The sequence below is a fragment of the Convolutriloba macropyga genome, chromosome 15 (assembly GCF_964194025.1).
Source record: "Convolutriloba macropyga chromosome 15, txConMacr16.3, whole genome shotgun sequence".
Classification (NCBI taxonomy): domain Eukaryota; kingdom Metazoa; phylum Xenacoelomorpha; order Acoela; family Convolutidae; genus Convolutriloba; species Convolutriloba macropyga.
Window position 1 is genome coordinate 18,622,621 of NC_134482.1, and position 19,334 is coordinate 18,641,954.

Here is a 19,334-nt window from a genome sequence, read left to right on the forward strand (position 1 = left end):
CTTTTAGCATATTGTGTATTTTGTCCTGACACCAGTGGACAAATAGCACTATATAGATCTCTATACATAAGCATTACGGTAACTATTGCTCTGCATTTTTTGAGCATGGATTAAAAGATCGTTTGCGAACATGGTGTCGACAGAAGAGTCTGACCTGAAACAATACAAATGTTCCAGACATGAAAGTTACAGAACTTCAAAATAGTATATCAAACTGAATAGCGTTCAATGACGAGTTAAAATCAATTCTACATATTTTTCAACAACTTCAATCAAATAGTAGAAGATGAACACAAATATAACACTCATTTATCAATATCCATTCGGTTCCTGAACTCAACTTACAAACAATGAAAAATTTGAACTTTCTGGAACTGTTCCATTTTACCCAGTGGAAGATGCCCATCTACAAATTAAAACTCCATATCTCTATAACCTTCACATTATAATTTTAGTGCCTAGTGAACAAAATAACGGTAAAATGTCAAATGTCTACAAAATTTTAAACCGTGGTAGTTCCTCGAAAAGGGCGAATTTTGCAAAATTCATTTTAATTTACAAACTACGTACCATGGGCTTTTTAATGATACTACTCGTGTTTTTCTACGTCAAATTTATCTATCTGCCAAACTCACTGACTACAAAACCCCAGTTGAGTATATAGTTCATCCCCACACTCAGTGGGAACCGAACAACAATTAGCCTTCAATAATCAGCAGCATTCATTACTGACGATTCATTACTAAAATTATCTCAACCAACAGCACTCCAAATTGCGTTGTTGAAAGTCATTAGATGAGATTGGAGAACATTAAAAGAGTAGTTTGAACAATTAGACAACTATCGCCGCATCAAAAGACGGTTCACTTCACTTTTTCAGGAGGCCAACAATACTATTCTTTTCCATCAGATAATGAAAACTTGCCAAAATTAGAGCTCAGCAAAATATCCAAAAAGTGATTGCATTCTTCACTGAATAACAGTTAATACTGAGCAAACACGAACAATATATTGTTTTCCTTAAAGAATCGATTATAAAAAATTACAGAATGATTTAATATTAAATCTTGGCGTGACTTTTGATCGCAACTTGATTTTCGATGAAGAATGTAAAAAGATATATTAGATGTTGCCGTATAGAACAAAAATTTTTATCTCTGAGGAGTAAAATTTTACCCAATAAACTTGGGTCGCAACAAAAGTATTTGAATTAACGCTCAAGATGTTAAAATTTTGCTCCATCATATTACCCACCTCACATTTAAAAATCAAACTCATTAACTGAGGCAAGGATTCTTTTTAGAGCAAATATTTGATAATTTCAAGCCAATAAAACATCTTACGTTTGGGTTGGACAGGGTTCGAGTTCTGCTGAGGAGTCTCCAAATTATTGACAGGCGGAAGTCCAATTTGAGACTCCATTTGAATAAGTAATTTCCAAAAAGTGAACTATAAGAGCACAACTTCAAAAACTATTCGCAAATCCAGATAATGAACAAGAACAGAACGTCAGATTGAACAAAATGTTTTCTCAGACAAATTCAATTTCAAATATTTATAACTTCAATTTGCGAAACATTTTCCCTTCAACATCTCGCCCGAAATTCTCCCAAGATTAAGCTGTAAAGAGAAAGATTTAACAATCAAGAAAATCAATAATTCCTGTATTATGTCCGGGCAATAATTCAAAAAAACTGACTAATAAAGGCAAGGTTTATTGGGCTGTGCAACCTTATCACAATCAAACTTAAACTAATACCACCAGCTTAACCTGCAATAAATAACAGCAAACTAAATCGAAGTGGCCGCCTTACCACTTGAGCTAAGAAAGCCAAATTAAGCAAGCTGTACTAAGATTCCGGCCAGAACACCCCAAATAGAGGCCAGTAGTTACGGTCTCTCCAATTTAAATAGCGGCATATTTTATATCAATTTACTCCCCAAGTTAAACCCAGTCGGAGAGGGCAGATAAATCTGGAACAAGCGAGAAACGTTAGATCAAAAGCCGTCAAGTGGAAAAGAAGTTGTAACTAAAATAGCCCAATATATTTCTTCCAACCAGTGGTAGATTCAAATTTGCCTCAATTTTCCCAGATTTCAAGCCCGGCACCCTGAAACGTTTACCGCTTTACACATTCCTAGAGCTTTCAATCTCAAAGACTGTTTGGAGAAAACTTTTTACGAACTAGAAAATCGCCTGCTTAAATGAACTTGAAAATGTGACGCTTTAAGCAACTGCAAAAATTTGCAAATTTTCCAATTTGTGAAAACGTGAATAAAATTTGGGCAAAATGTGAAAAGAATTTAATGCCGGTTGTATGTTTAAGTTACAAGATTCAAAGCGGGGCAACAACGAACGCGGGCAAACGTCTCGACATATTTTATCCACGCATGTTCAATTAATATCTTGGGGCCTTTTGGCGGTTTTGCGTTGTCACGTTGAATCAACAAACAATATAAAACCAGAGTCTGGCACATTGCTAAACATTGGAAACAGAACGTGTGAAATTATTATTTAATAACTGTGCCATAATCAACTGGGTTAGAGCTGTTAGTGTATTTAAGCACCCGCGGAGCCGCTAGGTTTTTCGCCAGTTCCGGGGTCTAAAAATAAAGTGACCCAAGGCAACTGAGCTCACAGTGTGAATGTCTGTTAGCCACATTTTGGCCAAACTACAGAATTTATTACTTAACAAACAACGATTTACACATGAAGGGAAAAGCGTTAATTCGAATTTGGAGTATAATTAAGTTTCCGGATGCGTTACAGAAACTTGTACCTATTAGTAACTCCATTTATCTAAATTTATGGGACAACTATGAAATAGAAACTGTCATTATTTGCATGACTAGCTGACCCTTTTTGAAGTAAATATTTGTACAGACACAAGGCCGCATTTGAAAAAAACAATTGCCAAAGACTTTCCAATGCCAGAAAATAGTGGAACCAAAACTTAATCACCCCATAGAATAAAAAACTCGCTCCACTAAGAGTGAAAAAAGACGCCACGCACGCCATAAACAAATGAAAAAAAATTGAAGAAATTGTGACGTCATATGGTCGTCACGAAAATGTTGACCACGAAATAAAAAAAACACAGCCGGCAGACTCCGGAATCGACTCGGAGTAAAACATAACCTAAACCCTAGCCAAACACTAACTGATAAAAATTATTAACTTCAATATGCCATGAAGTTGCAACTCCAGATGCATTGTTTATAACATATTGCCTGTTATGATTGGGTTAACAAAACAAAATGGCAGGTGATGGGTGGGAAAAGAAAACCAACAATACATATATCAAAAAGAGAAAAACCAAGCAAACAAAGCATTAAAGACCAAATCTAAAATATCTGTTAATTATTTGATAATATTCTCTAAAAATTGCAGAGTCTCAACAACTGCTCTCAACACATATCAAAAACAGTCCCTGTTCATTGATAGATCACTAAAACGACACCCAAACGCAGGGGAAAACAATTAAAACATGAGCAATAAGTAAAATCTACAAACTGCATAATCAATTTAAATTTGAAAAATATGTGCTGTCAAATCTTCAATTAAATATACTTAGTAATAATAACCCTACCGATAAACCTAGTTAAGCAATTCAACCTGACGATATATTCTGAAAGGCAGAAAAAACAGAAGCATGACAAAAAAATCAAAAACAGAAAACCTAAGCAAACATTTAGACTAGTTTTCTACTAAAACCAACTTCAATCGAAATTTAAAAATCAGAAGCCCACCAATATCAACAAAAAACTAAATGCAATCCAAAATATTAACCGAGACACAAAAAACATGGAAAGTACTCAAAAACGGTAAAAAAAACCGTCTGCATCACAAAAATAGCTGAAGATCTCATAAAAAACTCTACATATGATTGACTTTTACATCTCGTTTAAGAACAACTCGACCCATTAAAAAAAGATAATCATAGCTCCTCTTCGCGTAGTGAAAACAGGAGGACAACTCTTGACACAATTCAAAGAATCATTATTGACTAAAAACTAGACCAATAAAGAAACCAGTTGCAGCTTGTGGAATAAATGGTTTCCGATTGCAGTGAGCATCGAAGAAGAGAAAAGACTATCTTAATTGAAATAAAAATTAACTAAAAAGAAATTTAAACAAAACGAAAATTCAATTACTTTTTCAAATTGTACAAGTACAAACACAAATACAAAGTACAAATACAATACAGCAATATTTCAAGTAATCGAGACAACTTCATTCCTCAGACAAACCTGGACAGGCCAAAATAATCACAAAACTTCTCTAATCCTGAAATAAAGCAAAAAAACTGTAGAAAATTAAAAAAAAAATTGGTTAAAATTCAAACGAAAAAATTGATTGGTACCAAAGACCCTGAATTTCCGTTACATTAGAAACTGCCCACGAGCATTTATCTCACATTCAGTTACAAGTAAAAGCAATAAAAAACACTACTGGCACAAAAATCCCTAAAATAACCTCAAAACCTTCAAATGCGTTAAATTCTTTTCAGTTACCGCAAGCATTTGAAACGCTATGAAAACAACTTGAAAATATAACTTTAGTCTGAAATAACCTTCTAGACAGCATAGAAGTTTCAAAAACAAAAAAAACAACATGAAAAGGCCGCACATGAACAAAAAAATTATTTGCTCAGCGGAAAGTTTTTAACACCTAAATTTTTATCGCTGTGTTTTAAAAAAAGGGATGAACAAAAGAACCACTCTCTTTTTTCCACTCTACGAATTTGTTCACTGAAACAAATTTTTCAAACTTTATTCACTCCCTGAAATTCCAGTCTTCTTGCTCGCTCACTTTTATTTTTTTTTAAAAAATAGAAAACTATAAGGACTCTACGAGTCTTAAAAAATAGCAAAACCAAAGTGAAATTGCCTTATTAAAACAACAACTCAATCGAAAAAAAAAATTCCGTTCAAATAGCGTTTTTTCACTCTACTTTAAAATTGGAGTGAAAAAATGACGCCGCAAAACCACTAGCTTTTCCGCTCCATTTCCTGTTTAGGCGTGACCAAAATCACTTTTCCAATTTGACTTCATTCATTAAAATGTGTGAAAAGATCTTAAAAAAGACAGCCTCTTAATACAATTCAAATTCTATGAATTGTAAAAACCAAGAGAAAGCCAATAAAAGCCCCAGCTATCGCTTTGCGGTTGCCAATAATTAGACCAGTCCAATACAATTCCAACTGATAACGTTATTCATATCTAATGGTAGAAAAATTACCATTATTCGGAACTTAAAGATGTCAACAAAAAACTTTGAAAAACACTCAAGAATCACAACAAATTTTCCATTAACTTACAAAACAAACTCATCCAACACTAACCACTAATTAGCATCAAGAAAAATCTCTACCGCGGTTCCGAAACAGATCTAAATAAGGCAGGGTATAGAGAAAGGCCAAAAGTTATAGCAAGTTGTAGATCAAAAATTTAATTTTAAAGTCTTCAATTTAGGAATGTTTACTATAATCTGTACTAAATTTCAGCGGAGCCTTAGCAATTTTTTAGTCAGCATTCAGATGAATTTTTATAGAACTAAATTTGTGCAACTAGAAACTATTTTCAAAGTTGCTACAACTGGCAAATTCGTTTTGTTCTTGTCAACTGGTATAAGACTGACAAACTCAAGGACTGGACGAAAGCGGTGACGATGGATAATTAATCAAATCCAGGCTGTGGAAACGGGTTCTTAATTTACCATCTGCTGCTAATAAGCAGAAACGGAATTACAAAAGTCAAAGCGCTTATACAATCTTCTGTAGTTTGCTAGTTTACTAGCAATAAATAGAACTGCGCACGTGAGTTGATAGAATTTCAGCGAAAGTATTTATTAACTGTAATCGTGTTTATTATAGCGGCGTTTATTTCTGAATTAGTTTTCTACATGCACGTATTAATAAATTAACAAGTTTGTAATACTATATATGACGAGGTGCATCACTTTACCTTTTCGCGAGGGATCTATCTGGATAAGATCTTCGGTCGCTCCGAATAAGGAAGACTTGACAACTTCTTCAGCGTTTTCCACACCCCCCACTCCATCCATGTCACCCGTTTCGGACACAGGGTGCTGCTGGTTGTCACCAATATCAGCTGGTAAATCTTCGTTGCTTTCAGTCATTTTATTGACTAGCTCGTAGCCATTATCCTCTTCTACCATAGCAAATATTCTGTAATATCAGGTGAATTTTCCTATCCCCTCCGCATCTTCCTAGGGATATATATAACAGCACAATAGTGGGATAAAATGAGAAAAGCAGAACAAATATACCAGCTTTGATTGGACAAAAATACGCTTAATTTTTAGTCTCTATAAATAAACCAAAACACACGTGATTTTCAAAAATGTACCGTTCAAATGAAAGCAGTTTACCTTAAAAGCAGACCCGGTTTAAAGTCGCTCACTAATAAATGTAGTACTTGTCTAAATCCACGGAAATAAAGTTAGAAGATAAACCTTAAGTACATAACGCTTTCAATCCAACGTGTAATTGGTACGATGAAAGACATAATTTGACGATCTAACGCTGTAACTTTAAGCTTATTTAAGAGTAACTTCTCACGTTAAATTAGTATCATTAAGTTTTAAGATTTCACGCTTCGATAGAAGACAGAATTTGATTTAGAGATTTTAACCAATTAAACTTACAATGAATCAGGAATGCATTAAAGAATACTATACCTAGTCTCCAACATTATATATCTAAGGAAGCATGTAAGGCATGAAAAAAACCTCATTTAAATTACCCATTCTACTACTGTGTGCAAATCATGAAATCAATAAACTTCCATAAATAACATTCCAGGACCACAGATCTGCTCCTTCTCTAAAAATTATTGAATCTTTCCCGTGTGCCCCCTCAACTTACTGGTTATTGGGTGCATATTATGGGTCTTTCTCATTAAACGGAAGCTAAACAATTTCAGTTAAAATGTTTACACTCGTGTTGCATGCGCCGGGGGCTCATGCAACTCAAGTGAAAACCCATTTCTCATTATAGCTCCCCCACTCCAGGCTAGTGGTCGTATAACCAATGCCCCATCATGGTGTGGGGGCTATGTATTTATTTTTGTGGGAGGTTTTGAGTTAATTAATTAAGTTAATCTAGTCCCCCTCAGTGCAGCCTTCCCCACTCCAAGCCCGTAGCCTGATGGCTGATCAAACCCATTGTCCACTCTGCAAGGGTCCCCTACGGTCCCCTCTGGTGTCATACGTGTTATAAATATTTTCACGTGAAATGCAGTGGCCTAGTCGCAGCGAAAGAGTGGACCGAAAACTTCAGCTGCAAAAGCTGATCTGAGGCCACCGCAGCCACCGAAACAGCAATCGCATCGCCGGCACCACACAATGAGTTGACCGTTCCCAACACTGCACTCATAGATCCTGCAACATCGCACGCCCTCGAAAGTTCCGTCGCAGCACCATCGGATAATTTTTGGGACAAATTCTAGCCTCATCACTCGATAACAGTGCACGAAATATACCGCAAGGTCATCACATGGAAGCCATCGTTCTTCATGCTCAGTAAGAACAAGACAGGGGAGCAGTAAGCCGAAGATAGCTCCACGATTGCCGTAAACACGGATAGATCGATATTTCTCTGACCCTCTGTATGATAATTCCGCACTTAACTCTGTCGAATAAAGAACACAGACGATGGATCGAGCAATAAGACCATCAAGCGTAGACTGCGTATATGGCACAGCTGCAACTTTTCAGAACTGTTCTGTGAAGCGAAGGCAATCCAAATGAGAATGAATTCAAGGAAAAAGCAACACTCTGACATCAAGATGTTCAACGATTTCATGTCTCGTGGTAAGATCAGTAATGCTATTCGCGTTCTTTCAGATGAGCATAAAAGCGGCGTGCTCGCAATCTCATAGTCGGTAGACCGGTCCTCGAGATTTTACGCGATAAACATCCTAAAGGGCAACCCTTGGAGCCCAACTGCATTCAGAGCCAACACCCCTACCACCCCGCTGTTTTCGACAAAATCAGAGCTAGGCTTGTCCAAAAGCATGCAATGAAGACTCATGGCAGTGCAGGGCCTTCAGGTCTCAATGCCGATGACTCGCGTAGACTACTTTCTGCTTTCGGGCAAACATCCGCGAACCTGTGCAAGCTTGTTACCAATTTTGCTAAGAGGCTGGCCACGTCCATAATACCACCAGATGATTTGATGGCATACAATGTTTGTCGACTAGTGGCTCTGGGTAAATGTCCAGGTGTGAGACCTATTGGTATTGGTGAAGTAATGCATCGCATCACCGGACGCATAATCGTCGACTGCATCAGGCAAGATCTAACATCCCTTGGTGGAAACATGCAGCTGTGCCTGGTCCAGAAATGCGGCATAGAACAAGCCATACATTCACTTCGCCAAATTTGATGATCCCGAAAACGAAGCAATCCTACTACTTGATGCCAAAAAATCATTTAATGTGCTCAATAAGAGAACAGCATTAGAGAAAGTGAAAGCCTTATGCCCATCATTGCATGTTGCCTTACAGAATTCCTATTGCCATCCGTCTCATCTCTACATCGGTAAGCCGACCATTCTGTCTCAGGTAGGTACGACACAAGGCGATCCCCTTGCGATGGCAATGTATGGAATCGCAACCCTACCCCTAATATCAAGACTTCACAATGCCTCTTTGACACAAAAATGGTATGCTGATGATGGTAGCGTCGTCGGTAAGTTGAAAGATATCAGGGCACTTTTCAACAAGCTCACTCAACTTGGTCCCAAGTACGGATATCTTGTTAATCCTCCGAAATGTCAGTTGATAATAAAGCCAGGAGGCGAGCCCCAAGCGACAACTGAGTTTGCAGGCACAAATGTGGAAATCACGCAGGGCGCTCGAGTCCTGGGATCAGTAATCGGTAGCTCTGAGGCCATTAAAAATATCCTGAAACATGCAGAAATTAAATAAACGAAAAGTTTAGACAGACTTGGTCAATTTGCTCTCACCTCTCCCAAGAATGCCTATGCATGTTTGACGAAGGGGGTTCAACAGAAGTTGAGCTTCCTCTCGCGTACTACACCTTCCATGGACGGGGTTCTGGACAAGGTGGAGGAGCGGCTTGACCGAGTCATACCGAACATCGTCGGCAAAGAAATAATCCAAGAGGAAAGAGAACTTTTTTTTCACTCCCCCTCAGAATGGGTGGGCTTAACATCGCCCTCCCACAAGACACAAGATCTTCATAAAAATCTTGAGCAATCAATTGAACTCTCAAGTCCATTGGCGTCATTTAATAATGATTCCTTCGAAATTCAACAATGTTAATTAGAACAAACCAAGATCAGTCTCAGACAGAGAAGCAGACATGCAACGTGAACTCACTTAAAAAAATCCAGAATCGAAAACAATCTACCAGAAATGAAGTATATCATCCAGCTGGCCCCGAAGAAAGGAGCATCTAGCTGTCTGAAAGCGCTTCCATTATCAAAACATGGTTTTGATCTCACGAAGACTGAGTTCCGTGATGGAATAGCACTTCGCTCCACCTGGGAAGCGAAGAATACGCCAGCTATGTGCCCATGCGGGAAAGAATTCAGCCTCACCCATGCCCTACATTGCGCCAAAGGCGGGTATACGCACCTACGACACAACGAAATTAGAGACGTGTTTGCAAACCTGATGGATGACGTTTGCCACGATGTCCAGATAGAGCCAAAACTTCAGTCGCTCGATGGAGAAATGTTCTCGAGTAATTCCACCACTACTGATGATGACGCTCGACTGGACATCAGGGCAAACGGTCTGTGGGGCTTCCTCTTTAATCGCACTTTCTTCGATGTGAAGATTTTCAACCCCTACGCGAAGAGCTGCCCTAAGACCATAAAAGATGCATACAAATATCACGAGAGCATCAAGCGAAATAAGTACGAAGAGCGAATCCGCGAAACCGAACACAGCAGTTTCAGCGCACTGGTTTTTGCTTGCTCGGGCGGTGCTGGGCCATCAGCATCGCGCGTTATGAAACAACTCGCAACCAAAATCAGCGAAAAATGCGGAGAGCAGTACGCCGACACTATATGCTACATCCGAACAAAAATCAGCTTCGCACTTCTGAGGAGCTGTGTTCTCTGCTTGAGGGGATGTCGCGCCCTCAAGCCTCGTGTTCTCAGTGAGACTTCGATTAGCGCCGTGCCAAATCACGAAATCACTGCGGTCTTTCAAGTGACCCTTATTTCCGGCGTTTTTTATATTCTTTTCGGCGTTTCTGAAATTTGGTTTGAATGAAAGACCCGGAATGGCCGTCACATACGGCAGTAACTGTTTTAGATGTTTGCTGTTTTTAGGCTTTAATGCATGTAAAAGCGAACTTGCCGCCAGAATATGCACCATTCTTCAATCTTTAAATGTTCCTTGTTGATCTGGCTAATATGACAAAGAAAACACAACTTGCCCCTTCCTGGGCTGCGGCATGTTGAATTGACAGATTTGATCAAGATGTTTTAAAAAATTGTCAATTTAAAAGCTTTCTTTAGAACTATTTCCAGGTATAAACAAAACAAAACTATAAATCGAAAAACCAGAAAATAAATTGCAAATCACTAAAATCTTTTCGTGGAAAAGGGTACTATCCACTCAATGAACGCAACAGGGATCCCCCTATGAAACAAAATTATTTCTCAGGACCGCTTCCCTAGTCAAAATCATATCAACAGCAGTTGGAAAAGAAATGCATGGAATATCCAAAAAAAGGATAATACGTACTAGAAAACATTAAGAAATACGGCGCTGACTCGTGGAGTTGGATATGAAACATCAACTCGTGCAACACAAGTGAAAACACTTTAACTGAAACTCTTTACCTCATTATTTGGTAATAAATCAACGGGCAAATTAATCTTTTGAGTCTGTTCTGCATCACAGCAGCGTATATAAATTTACCGCAAAAACGCTTGTATTTCAAACTTACACTAATATGTCACTCTCTAGGCAGTGAGTCAGAGCTTTGCCTTATCGAAAAACTAATTAAGTGTCATGCCGTCTCTCCCGCACAACGCTACAGGTATTATCAAATTGGTTACACGTTTATAACCAGAGTAGTCTCTGCGATAAACACTGGCGGTGGGTGTCATGTCATTTACAATGACGCAAAGAAGAGTTTTATCATCAAATGAAATAGATTTGTTGAAAAAAAACTTTCGAAATCCAGCAATTGTAACATCCGGGCAATACTTTTACTATTTTGGTTAAGGATTTCTAAAGCACTTCAAACATTTTATTGATGGAGAGTACTGTCAAATTGTTTAAGGAACAAAGATTATTAAGTTGTTTTTACAAATTATTAAGTCACATGAAGATCGAGTCGAGATGAAAGTTACTAGAAGTAACAGATAAGAAATTTTGTTACTCATGACGAGAAATTTTGTTACTCATGACGAGGCAGCGAATTTTTTGAGTTAATGTTTTGTACAATGGCAGTTGGTTCTGGTCATGTCCATGGTTGTTCTATCGCGGTTTGATTTTAGTTTTTACTCGGCATTCTCCAGCTCCCACTCGTCTAGCATATTGCAGCTCGTCAAGCAGAACAAGGTACTCCCTTCTTCTACTTGAGCAATAATTGCTTCTTCCGAATTCTATTAGCATATTAACCTGTCTTTTGTAGGACCCCCGTTGATTCCCATTGATCTCCAACAATCTTTCAGTTTTTGAAGCTAGTGACTCAGTTTTGGACTTTCCAACTTCAACGGATCGAGCTCTTCTTTTAGCCAAGCTCCGGAGGTTGCAAGCATTTCAATTAGCATTCTGCTGCTGCTCCTGTAATTTGTCATGCATCTTGTGTACTTCAATTTCACTAATTCGAGCTCTGTCTACAATGTCTTGGACCTATAAATGCGTCAGCAGTACAAAGTACCGTTACTGTTCTATAAATCCGATAGAATTGATGTCGAATCACTAGTTTCACTTCACACAGCTCGGGCAGATGAAAACCGCATTTTACCGGTCTTTGGTTTTGCCATTCCTATATATTAGTAGTAGTAGTAATAGTAGTAAAAGACTCAATTCCTTGTTAGGGAAGAAGATAAGAGCGTACAAAGAATGCTAAAACAACTTTTACAGATCAAAAGGTGATTAAATTAAGATTATGTCAAGATTATGTCCTGCCAAAAGAGCAACAGCATTTCACATAAAAATAACATGAGTTATCCAGGTCAAAGGATTCAATTCGAGTGCGTAAAACCTGGTCGATTGCATAGGTAAACTGACGTTAAGACATGTCAAAGTCGATAATATTCATTCTCATCAGATGATTTGCGGCTCGTTGACAACGATTCAAAAAGTGTTCATCCGTCTTGAATTTCTTGTTTTTTGAAACATCAAAATGTCCAAACTGATGAGTTCTTGATGTCGAGCAGACAAAATTTGTATTGCGATTCGAATCAACAAACCCATTTTATAATTTCCATAGAAGTGTAATATCCGTGCACAGTCTACGGTTACGGTTTGGGTTGGATGTTATTCTTGAGCACTTTAAACCTCGGAGTTACTCAGAAAAATTTTCCAAGTTTCAGACTTGAATTTAATTGAGCAGATGTAAATGTACAATCAGTTTAATACAAAGTTAGATCCATTGCTTGTAAATATTAGAAGTTTTGTGAAGATGAGAGATGTAAAGCAACTAAAGAGAGGCAGCTCGATTGTGTAAGGTTTAGTTTTGTATATGTTCTTTGGTTTCAGTCCTATCAATGGTTAATTAATCTTAGGTTATTTTAACGCATTTTCGTTGATCTCCATGGGATTTTCTCATAGTTATTTTCTACCGCACGGGTCCCCGTTAGTTAAACTAACAGATAACAGGTTTACCTGCTTGACGAATCCCGTCATGAACAAACATTCCTTGACGTGTCCCGTCAAGATGAAATTCCATGATGATTCCCATCATTTTTTATGATGCTTTCTCTATATTGTTAAAATCCGGTTTACTATTAGTAACCATCTCTTTTTGTTCTCCTATTTGTTCGTGAAAATTTTGAATTATGCGTTTAAAATGTAATTTCTGAGAGTGTCATACATTATGGTTCATTATACTGCCTCCCTCTTAGAAAATGTGAGTGTTCCACTCACTCACATAGCAAGAGTTTCAAAAGTCCATTTTTGAGTTCATATAATCCTGAGCTTTTTCAATCCCGTACTTGTCATAAATATTACGGGCCTCCTCGTCTTCCATAATTTTCTTTGCTTGAAGAATGATTTTGAACAAGTCCTCACGACCACCCTTGTCCGGATGACAGAGCATTGCCAACGTTTTGTAATGTTTCTGGATAGTACTGGCTGGGGCCCCCTGTGGCAGGAATAGAAGTTCATAAAAGTTTGGAGGTCGACTGCACGGGCTCTGCGCGTTGATCGCCTCCAGCCCCCTCTGTATGACCTTCTTTGAGGTTTGCTCTGTTTTTACTCTACCCCTTAGCATTCTATTGTCTATCTCGGCATTCTCCAACTGCCGAGCTAAGCACTCCCGCTCGTCCACCAGAGCGATACATTCCCTTGTTTTTGTTTAGGCTACATTTGAAACCTCCTCCAACTCTTTCTTCAATGTTTCTATCTGCCTCCTGCAGGACTCCCACTGATTCCCAGCGTATTCAAGTTGCCGTTTGGTCTCCAGCGATTGATCACCTAATTTTTGACTTTCAAGTTTTGACTGCCGGAGCTCCTCTTCGAGCCGAGCCCCGGCTGTTCCCAGCATTTCGCTGTTGTCAATCTTCTTTTGTTGTTCCTGGATTCTGTGTTGCATCTCACCTAACTCCCCAACACTAATTGCGGCTCTATCCACTTTATTGAGTGGTTGCAGCTGCGTCAGTGGCACCACGTACCTTTTGTTTGAGGTAAATCCAACAATCCGATACACTTGGTGCCTGACTATCGACCTGACCTCGAACAACTCTGGTAGATAGTAGCAAAAATCACCGATTTTTGGTTTTGCCATTCCTAAATATTATACACGTAATTCAGTCTAATGTATCAATCTCAATTTCTGCCATATCTGGAACAGATTTTGCCTTTTTTGTTTTTATAACTACAATGTTTGTTTCACCCTCACACCGTTCAACTGTCCTTTTTCTTGTCAACTTTTGTTCCTTTGTACGTTGTTTTAGATGATGAAAATAACCTAGTTCCCCCATTGGGTTAATGGGTTGCAGTGCAATTACAGGATTGGTGCCACTGCGTAGCTTATCGATTGAAAGAAACACGCGTACCAAACAAAATATGATTTTAGATCCAATAAAAATAGTCATCAAACTGATGGTTATTTCCCTGGCCACATGCCAGATTTGTTTCACTTCATTACCCAAGTATTCAAAAATCAGCAATTCATGCCACTGATTATTGTACTTTAAGTCCGTGTTGAAATACTCTATAGTCTCATGCTCATATAAACCTCCCTGTCCCAGGAAAACTTCTCTCCCTGTTATCGTCTTTCTCGAATGCCTTAACCTTTGGGCCCTTTCGCTAAGTTCCAGGTCCTTGTCATTGAAAAACCCTTCCATTGGCGCCGAAGTTGACCAATTGACGTTAACTCCATAATTAGGCATATCATTGGGTTTTTCAATTAATTGTATCCTTCGCCCATATGTTATCCATGACCCATTCTGCAATTCAAGAGCGTTCGGGTACATGGGGTTGCAATTAATCAGTGTGAAATTTCTATAGAATACTCTATAAATGGGGTCCATGTGTCTGATTACTTCTGAGGTATTGTCAGAAAACACCCTAACTGGTACTTCCTCCATACAAAACTGTTTTTCGACAACATGTACGATTACTTTAGCGCACCCACGGACATAAAGTATTCCTCCCACTCTTTCTGCGTGTGTACCCAGAGCGTTTTGTTGACTTAACAAAATTTGGTATGAATTTCCGTTAATTGATGTCGTTAGAATCATAGCTCTGTGCAATTTTTCTATGTGACAATTTAATAACTCTATTTGTTTCAGGTTTTCAATCATGCCTCGAAAATCCCACACAAAAAAATTGGTCGAGTTTTATGTCCCTGAGATCTGTCTCAGATACATCTGTTGTTGAAAAATTTTGTTCCGTGGCCGTCAATTTTTCCGTTGGGTAGAACAAATTTCTGTGGTTTGTTTCAAAAAGCAGAAAATTGTCTATATATTTTGCCTTGTTTTCCAACTGGACAACTAAGTTTCTTTTTCTGTCTAATTTGCTCGTCAAATACTTTTTGTTTCCAGCGCGGACTATTTTTGCTGTTATCAAGTCTGAAATTTAACGATCGTCAAGACGTTTGGTTTTTTGTCTTGGTCAAACAGATATTGTACTGAATCTGTTTCAAATGTGTCTCCTTGATATAACAATGTCTGCTCCTGTTTCAAAGGGTCTTTAAAATATAACCATGTTCCTTCAATTGCTTCCCTAGTTTCAATGAACAAAGTCCCCATGAAAATTTCAGCATTTATGATGATGTTACTTTTCTGTGTTTCGCCTTTTGGATTGATCCAATCCACGGGGTAGACATAATTCACTCCTTTCTCATCTCCGCCTTTCATGAAAGTTTTTGATTTCTTCTGAACAAATTCAGCGTCGGTTCGGTCAACATTCATCTCGTTGAGGACTTCTTTGGGAGCATTAAATTCAAAATCAACAAGACCCGGTAACCGCGCTTTGTGTCCCTGACATAGATTTTGACAGACTGACTCTTTTATTGGGTAAAACGTTGGAATTATTTGTGATTTTTCGTTTAAGTAAGTTGCGTCGTCATACCAACTACTTTTTTTCAGCACAGTTACCGTATATGCAGCCCTGTACATGCAGTCTTTTAGTTTACTCAAGCTGCTTTTGGTGTAGATCAGTTCTCTTTTGTTTAATTGCTCCTCATTTATATGTGACGTTTCACATTTTGTCGGTTCTGTCATTGCAAATTTCTCCGTCTGTAGAATGTTTTCAAAACCATACCCCACAATCTCCAAGGATTGTGAAAAACCTAATATGCTAACCAACTTAAGAAGTTTCCAGTTCAGCTGCACAATCCAATGTGGGTTCCACGCCCTCTGCATTTTGTCGTATCACCTTTTAAAAAAATACATCATTATCAAATTTTTCATCTGCATCGTTATCATTGAATAAAAAATAGTCTTTCAGTTTCCGTGGTCTTGTTATTCCCGACGCACTTCTTGTCTGATATCGTCGTTCGGCGACATTTTGCGAACTAGAAGCCGTGCTCCTATTTGGAAATTCTTCGCCTTCACTCCTTTCGGATGTTGACACCAGACTATCCCGCTTCTGCTGTGTGACTACTTTGGGCGCAGGTATCTTTGTGCTTCTGCTCTTATTGTTGATGTTCGTTTTTATTGACTCTCTTGTACTCCCACCCATGGGTGTTTGAAACGATTCGTCTTTGACTGTCTCATTGTGAGTTTCAGTATTAGGATTAATTTGACTAATTTTTCTTTCAGTTTGAACTTCTCTTCTTTTTGTGTCATTCAATTTTGGGGTCACCGCTTCAATTTCCACAAAATCATTGTCTTCCGTAAGGTCGTTTTGTGTTATTCTCGGTTCAATCGTTCCCTCCTTAGGTTCTTTTTTATCAGTGGTAGCACTTCTACTGTTAAAACGTTTGAGTCGATCGTAGTGGACCTTTTGTTGTTTTTTGTTTTCACATCCTCAATAACAAAGTTCAGATCGTTCATTATTTCACGTATTACCTGAGGTCCGCTGTAAAAGGATTTAAACTTCTTTGTCTGGCCAGTTTTTATTGTGGGGTTGAACACCATTACTAAATCACCTACTTCATATTGTGGTCCAAATGTGCTACGGTCATAGTAAGTTTTTTGTCTTTCTTGCTCCACATCCATGCTTTCCCGTACCAGCTCATGGCACGTTTGTAGTTCGTCTTTCAAGCAACCAACGTAATCACTCACAATTGGGTAGATTTTTGTTTGCATTGTTTGATACATGCAATCAATCGGCAGCGCGCATGATCGTCCAAAAATAGGTAAAAGGGGCTGTACTTCGTAACAGAGTGAATTGATGATCTGTACGCCATCATTACTAGCGGAAGGTAGTCGCTCCAGGTGTTGTGATGTTCACCCACATATTTTGCAAGACTCTCTTCAATTGTGCAATTGGTGCGTTCTATCATTGCGTTTCCTTGAGGGTGATAAGCTGTTGTTTAAGTCCTGTTAATTCCCAGCCCTTTACACATGTTCTGGAAAAGATTCGATATAAAATTACTGCCCTTGTCGCAATGAAGATTTGCCGGACAACCAAACTTTGAAAACCATACGTTTACAAAGGCCTTAGCTACCGTTGAAGCTTCTTGGTTGCTCATGGGAATTGCTTCACACCATTTTGGAAACCTATCTCCAATTAACAGAATGTATTTGTTTCCGCTGGACTCGGGTAAAGGTCCCATAATGTCTAAGGCAATTTGCCAGAAGGGATGACTTGGTTTCCACGTTGTCAGCCTGTGTATGTGTTTCTGGTGTGGAGATTTCTTTTGACAGCATTCTTCGCAAGAACTTACCCACTCGTGGACATCTTTTTTTATCCCGGGCCAGTAGAATTGTTCTCGAACCCGATAAAATGTCTTGGCCATACCAAAGCGTCCGCAATGTTCATTAAAGAAAGGTAGATTTTCTTTTAAAAGTGATCTCTGAATGACTATTTGTGTTAAGTTATTAAATTCGTCAATACGTTTCTGTCTCTTGATTAGATCATTTTCAATCCGTAAGTTTCCGAAATCACTCCAATGTTTCCACAGTGCCCTAGAGGCTCCTGCCATGTGTTTTCTTTGAGGGCATTTCCCGTTCTTAATCCAGTTTCTCATTATAATGTGGTCGGCTGCATTTTTCTGATGTTCAACTAGTTGTTCAGCAGATTTCCCTAGTCCAATGGACCAGATATTTTTTTCTTCCGTATTTATTTGGTTCATTCGATCGCAGTCTTTGACTTGGTCTTCAGTCTGTGGAACTCTCGACAGACAGTCCGCGTTAGGGATCTTTTTTCCCGCTTCGTGTTTGATTTCAAAGTCAAACTGTCCGAGCTTTTCTATCCATCGGGCCAATAATCCGTCTGATTCCTTAAAACTATATAACCACTTGAGGGCCCTATGGTTAGTAACAATTAAAGCTTTTTGTCCCAGAAGGTAATTTGTGAAGTGTTGAGTAAAATAAACTATTGCAAAAAGTTTTCGTTTTGTCGCAGAATTGTCTTGTTGACTTTTGCTGAGCGTTTTGCTTGCGTATGCAATAACTCTTTCACCCCATTGTTGTCTTTGGGAAATAATTGCGCCAATGCCAAACAAAGAGGCTTCGGTGGATAACGTATAGAGATCCGTGTCATTCGGATAATCCAAAAATGGTGCTTTCTGTAAAGCTTGTTTTAGTTGTTCAACTGCTGATTCACATTCCTTGCTCCAAGTAAAATGTACTTCTTTGTTTAATAGCTTATCAAGCGGCTCTGCTATTTTTCCGAAATCTTGTATGAATCTTCTGTAAAAGCCTACTAGTCCTAATAAAATTACTGCCCTTGTCGCAATGAAGATTTGCCGGACAACCAAACCTTGAAAACCATACGTTTACAAAGGCCTTAGCTACCGTTGAAGCTTCTTGGTTGCTCATGGGAATTGCTTCACACCATTTTGGAAACCTATCTCCAATTAACAGAATGTATTTGTTTCCGCTGGACTCGGGTAAAGGTCCCATAATGTCTAAGGCAATTTGCCAGAAGGGATGACTTGGTTTCCACGTTGTCAGCCTGTGTATGTGTTTCTGGTGTGGAGATTTCTTTTGACAGCATTCTTCGCAAGAACTTACCCACTCGTGGACATCTTTTTTTATCCCGGGCCAGTAGAATTGTTCTCGAACCCGATAAAATGTCATGGCCATACCAAAGCGTCCGCAATGTTCATTAAAGATCCGTCTGATTCCTTAAAACTATATAACCACTTGAGGGCCCTATGGTCAGTAACAATTAAAGCTTTTTGTCCCAGAAGATAATATGTGAAGTGTTGAGTAAAATAAACTATTGCAAAAAGTTTTAGTTTTGTCGCAGAATTGTCTCGTTGACTTTTGCTGAGCGTTTTGCTTGCGTATGCAATAACTCTTTCACCCCATTGTTGTCTTTGGGAAATAATTGCGCCAATGCCAAACAAAGAGGCGTCGGTGGATAACGTATAGAGATCCGTGTCATTCGGATAATCCAAAAACGGTGCTTTCTGTAAAGCTTGTTTTAGTTGTTCAACTGCTGATTCACATTTCTTGCTCCAAGTAAAACGTTCTTCTTTGTTTAATAGCTTATAAAGCGGCTCTGCTATTTTTCCGAAATCTTGTATGAATCT

At 38.6% G+C, this 19,334-nt stretch overlaps 3 protein-coding genes across 4 annotated transcripts in view; all 3 read right to left on the bottom strand.

Annotated features, from left to right (window-relative positions):
• Positions 1–6,366, bottom strand: part of LOC142354572 (reticulon-1-A-like) — a 36,105-nt gene extending 29,739 nt beyond the window's left edge. The window contains exon 1 of one of the 2 annotated variants that reach the window (XM_075406898.1): positions 5,969–6,366. In XM_075406898.1, the coding sequence (XP_075263013.1) occupies positions 5,969–6,182 (214 nt within the window). In that variant the 5' untranslated portion in view covers positions 6,183–6,366. Of the gene's footprint in view, positions 1–1,343; positions 1,842–5,968 lie in introns of those variants that run through there. The other variant, XM_075406899.1, reaches the window with a different exon arrangement.
• LOC142354324 (uncharacterized) overlaps positions 1–19,334 on the bottom strand; it is a 498,674-nt gene that overhangs the window by 319,763 nt on the left and 159,577 nt on the right. The window lies entirely within an intron of this gene.
• Positions 1–19,334, bottom strand: part of LOC142354323 (nicotinamidase-like) — a 496,312-nt gene that overhangs the window by 317,407 nt on the left and 159,571 nt on the right. The gene's annotated exons all lie outside the window — the stretch shown is intronic.